The 2,675-nt window shown below is 40.1% G+C and overlaps 1 protein-coding gene across 1 annotated transcript in view; it reads left to right on the forward strand.

The window, feature by feature from the left end:
• The window catches only part of LOC123986130, a 15,308-nt gene that overhangs the window by 8,989 nt on the left and 3,644 nt on the right, over positions 1–2,675 (forward strand). The window contains exon 3 of the mRNA XM_046074223.1: positions 1,191–1,382. Coding sequence (XP_045930179.1) covers positions 1,191–1,382 — 192 coding nt within the window. The remainder of the gene's footprint in view (positions 1–1,190; positions 1,383–2,675) is intronic.

The following is a 2,675-nucleotide window of genomic DNA, read 5'->3' on the forward strand; positions in this document are numbered from 1 at the left end:
ATGCTGCCACCACCATGTTTGACAGTGGGGATGGTGTGTTCAGGGTGATGAGCTGTGTTGCTTTTACGCCAAACATAACGTTTTGCATTGTTGCCAAATAGTTCGATTTTGGTTTCATCTGACCAGAGCACCTTCTTCCACATGTTTGATGTGTCTCCCAGGTGGCTTGTGGCAAACTTTAAATGAGACTTTTTATGGATATCTTTAAGAAATGGCTTTCTTCTTGCCACTCTTCCATAAAGGCCATATTTGTGTAGTATACGACTGATTGTTGTCCTATGGACAGAGTCTCCCACCTCAGCTGTAGATCTCTGCAGTTCATCCAGAGTGATCATGGGCCTCTTGGCTGCATCTCTGATCAGTCTTCTCCTTGTATGAGCTGAAGGTTTAGAGGGACGGCCGGGTCTTCGTGGATTTACAGTGGTCTGATACTCCTTCCATTTCAATATTATCGCTTGCACAGTGCTCCTTGGGATGTTTAAAGCTTGGGAAATCTTTTTGTATCTAAATCCGGCTTTAAACTTCTCCACAACAGTATCTCGGACCTGCCTGGTGTGTTCCTTGTTCTTCATGATGCTCTCTGCGCTTTAAATGGACCTCTGAGACTATCACAGAGCAAGTGCATTTATACGGAGACTTGATTTCACACAGGTGGATTCTATTTATCATCATTAGTCATTTAGGTCAACATTGGATCATTCAGAGATCCTCACTGAACGTCTGGAGAGAGTTTGCTGCACTGAAAGTAAAGGGGCTGAATAATTTTGCACGCCCAATTTTTCAGTTTTTTATTTGTTAAAAAGGTTTGAAATATCCAATAAATTTCATTCCACTTCATAATTGCGTCTCACTTGTTGTTGATTCTTCACACTGTTGTTTTATATCTTTATGTTTGAAGCCTGAAATGTGGCAAAAGGTTGAAAAGTTCAAGGGGGCCGAATACTTTCGCAAGGCACTGTATATATATATATATATATATATATATATATGTGTGTGTGTGTGTGTGTGTGTGTGTGTGTGTGTATATATATTGTGAATAGTGAATACCTTATATCTCCAAAACTCAAATTAGATCAACTTTACAGTACAGGAAATAGTTACAATATAAAAATTAAAATATCTTTTTTTCAAAATGTCAGTGATTTGATGATTTGAGACCAAGTGAGTTTGCACTTTTCTTTTGAACCCAGGTAAAGGCCATTGCTCAGCTGCTGGTACACTTCAACTGGACTTGGGTGGGGCTGGTGAGAGGTGACCGCGAATACGGGCGGTACGCCATGGAAGGTTTACTGAGAGAATTAGAGGGTACCAAAGTGTGTGTAGCATATCAGGAAATTATACCTCTGCTCTACAATCGCCGGAGGGTGCTGGAGATCATGCAGGTAGATACAAAGACATGTATAAAGTTTTATAGCATTACAGATTTTTTATTTTACCTCAAGACCTGTTCACAGTGGGTATTGCTTACACACTACTGTAACATTATAACTTTCACCAGCAACTAGTAGTGTAAGGAATTACTATTTCCAAAACTATAATAATATTACAGTTACTAATCCTAGTAATGCTACGTTACAGCGTTACCAGAACACACCATCCTTGACATGAATGCGCAACTGCACGGCAGGGCAGCGGCACCAGACCTTATGTTAAGTCAGCTGTTAGCCAAAAAGCTAAAGAAATAATGGAGAACGAGGGATAGGCATTCTTTCGGTAGCTTTTAGTTGCTATTGCCATTATTGTGTCACAGTCAAGGATGCTAAGAACATTGTTGTAATTATTGATTTTATTACAAAAAGCCTTAATTCTAAGGCTACATTCAGACTGCAGACCTTAATGCTCAATTCCGATATTTTTCCCAGATTTTCCCGATTTTTTTGTTTGACAGTTCACATTATTGCTTATATGTGGCCCATATCAGACTTCAGTGTGAATTGTCCGCAACCTTAAAGTGACCTGCCCGTGCAGAAGAATAACATCACACGCAGCACGCTGTTGTGCAAAAGTAAACACAGCAACAGAGGTTAGCTCCAGTTAGCTCATACTCGCTAACCCTCCCAACTTCCACAGCAGACTCCCGTATTTCATTGTCCTCTCGTGGGTCACATTTCTCCCTAATTAAGTGTTCACAACTTTCTGTCCTTTTCATTACGGTTTCTGGTGCTGTACAACGCAACTGCCCCACAACTCACAACCTCTCTCTCTGTCTCTGTCTCTGCACAGACAAGTAGCATGCACATAACTCAGAGGACATCTCTGGATTTGGGTCACTTTGGCCTGCAGTCTGAACGTAGCCTAATTTATTGAAGCATCAGCTAAAGCAGTACGGCAATGTGACACTTAAAGAAAGAAACTCTGGCGGCTACTGCCAGTGATGCATGCGCTCGTGGTAAGAGAGTGGCGTTTAGCAACATTTTATGTTTTTTACATTTGTAAAATGAGCTGGCTGAACAGTTTGTCCATCAAACTGAGTGGGGGAGAAAGTAATATATTAACGTAACAAGGACGTAACTAGTTACTTTTAATACCTAATAATAAGTAAAATAATATTTTTAACTGCACATCATGGCCATTAAAGCCTCAATGTCTAGACCTATTATATCAGTTTATCATCATATATGAACATCATTTATCAACAACCTTCTGGGCCCATATAAGAGGTCACCTAAACTTAA

This window comes from Micropterus dolomieu, linkage group LG17, assembly GCF_021292245.1.
Source record: "Micropterus dolomieu isolate WLL.071019.BEF.003 ecotype Adirondacks linkage group LG17, ASM2129224v1, whole genome shotgun sequence".
Lineage (NCBI taxonomy): Eukaryota > Metazoa > Chordata > Actinopteri > Centrarchiformes > Centrarchidae > Micropterus > Micropterus dolomieu.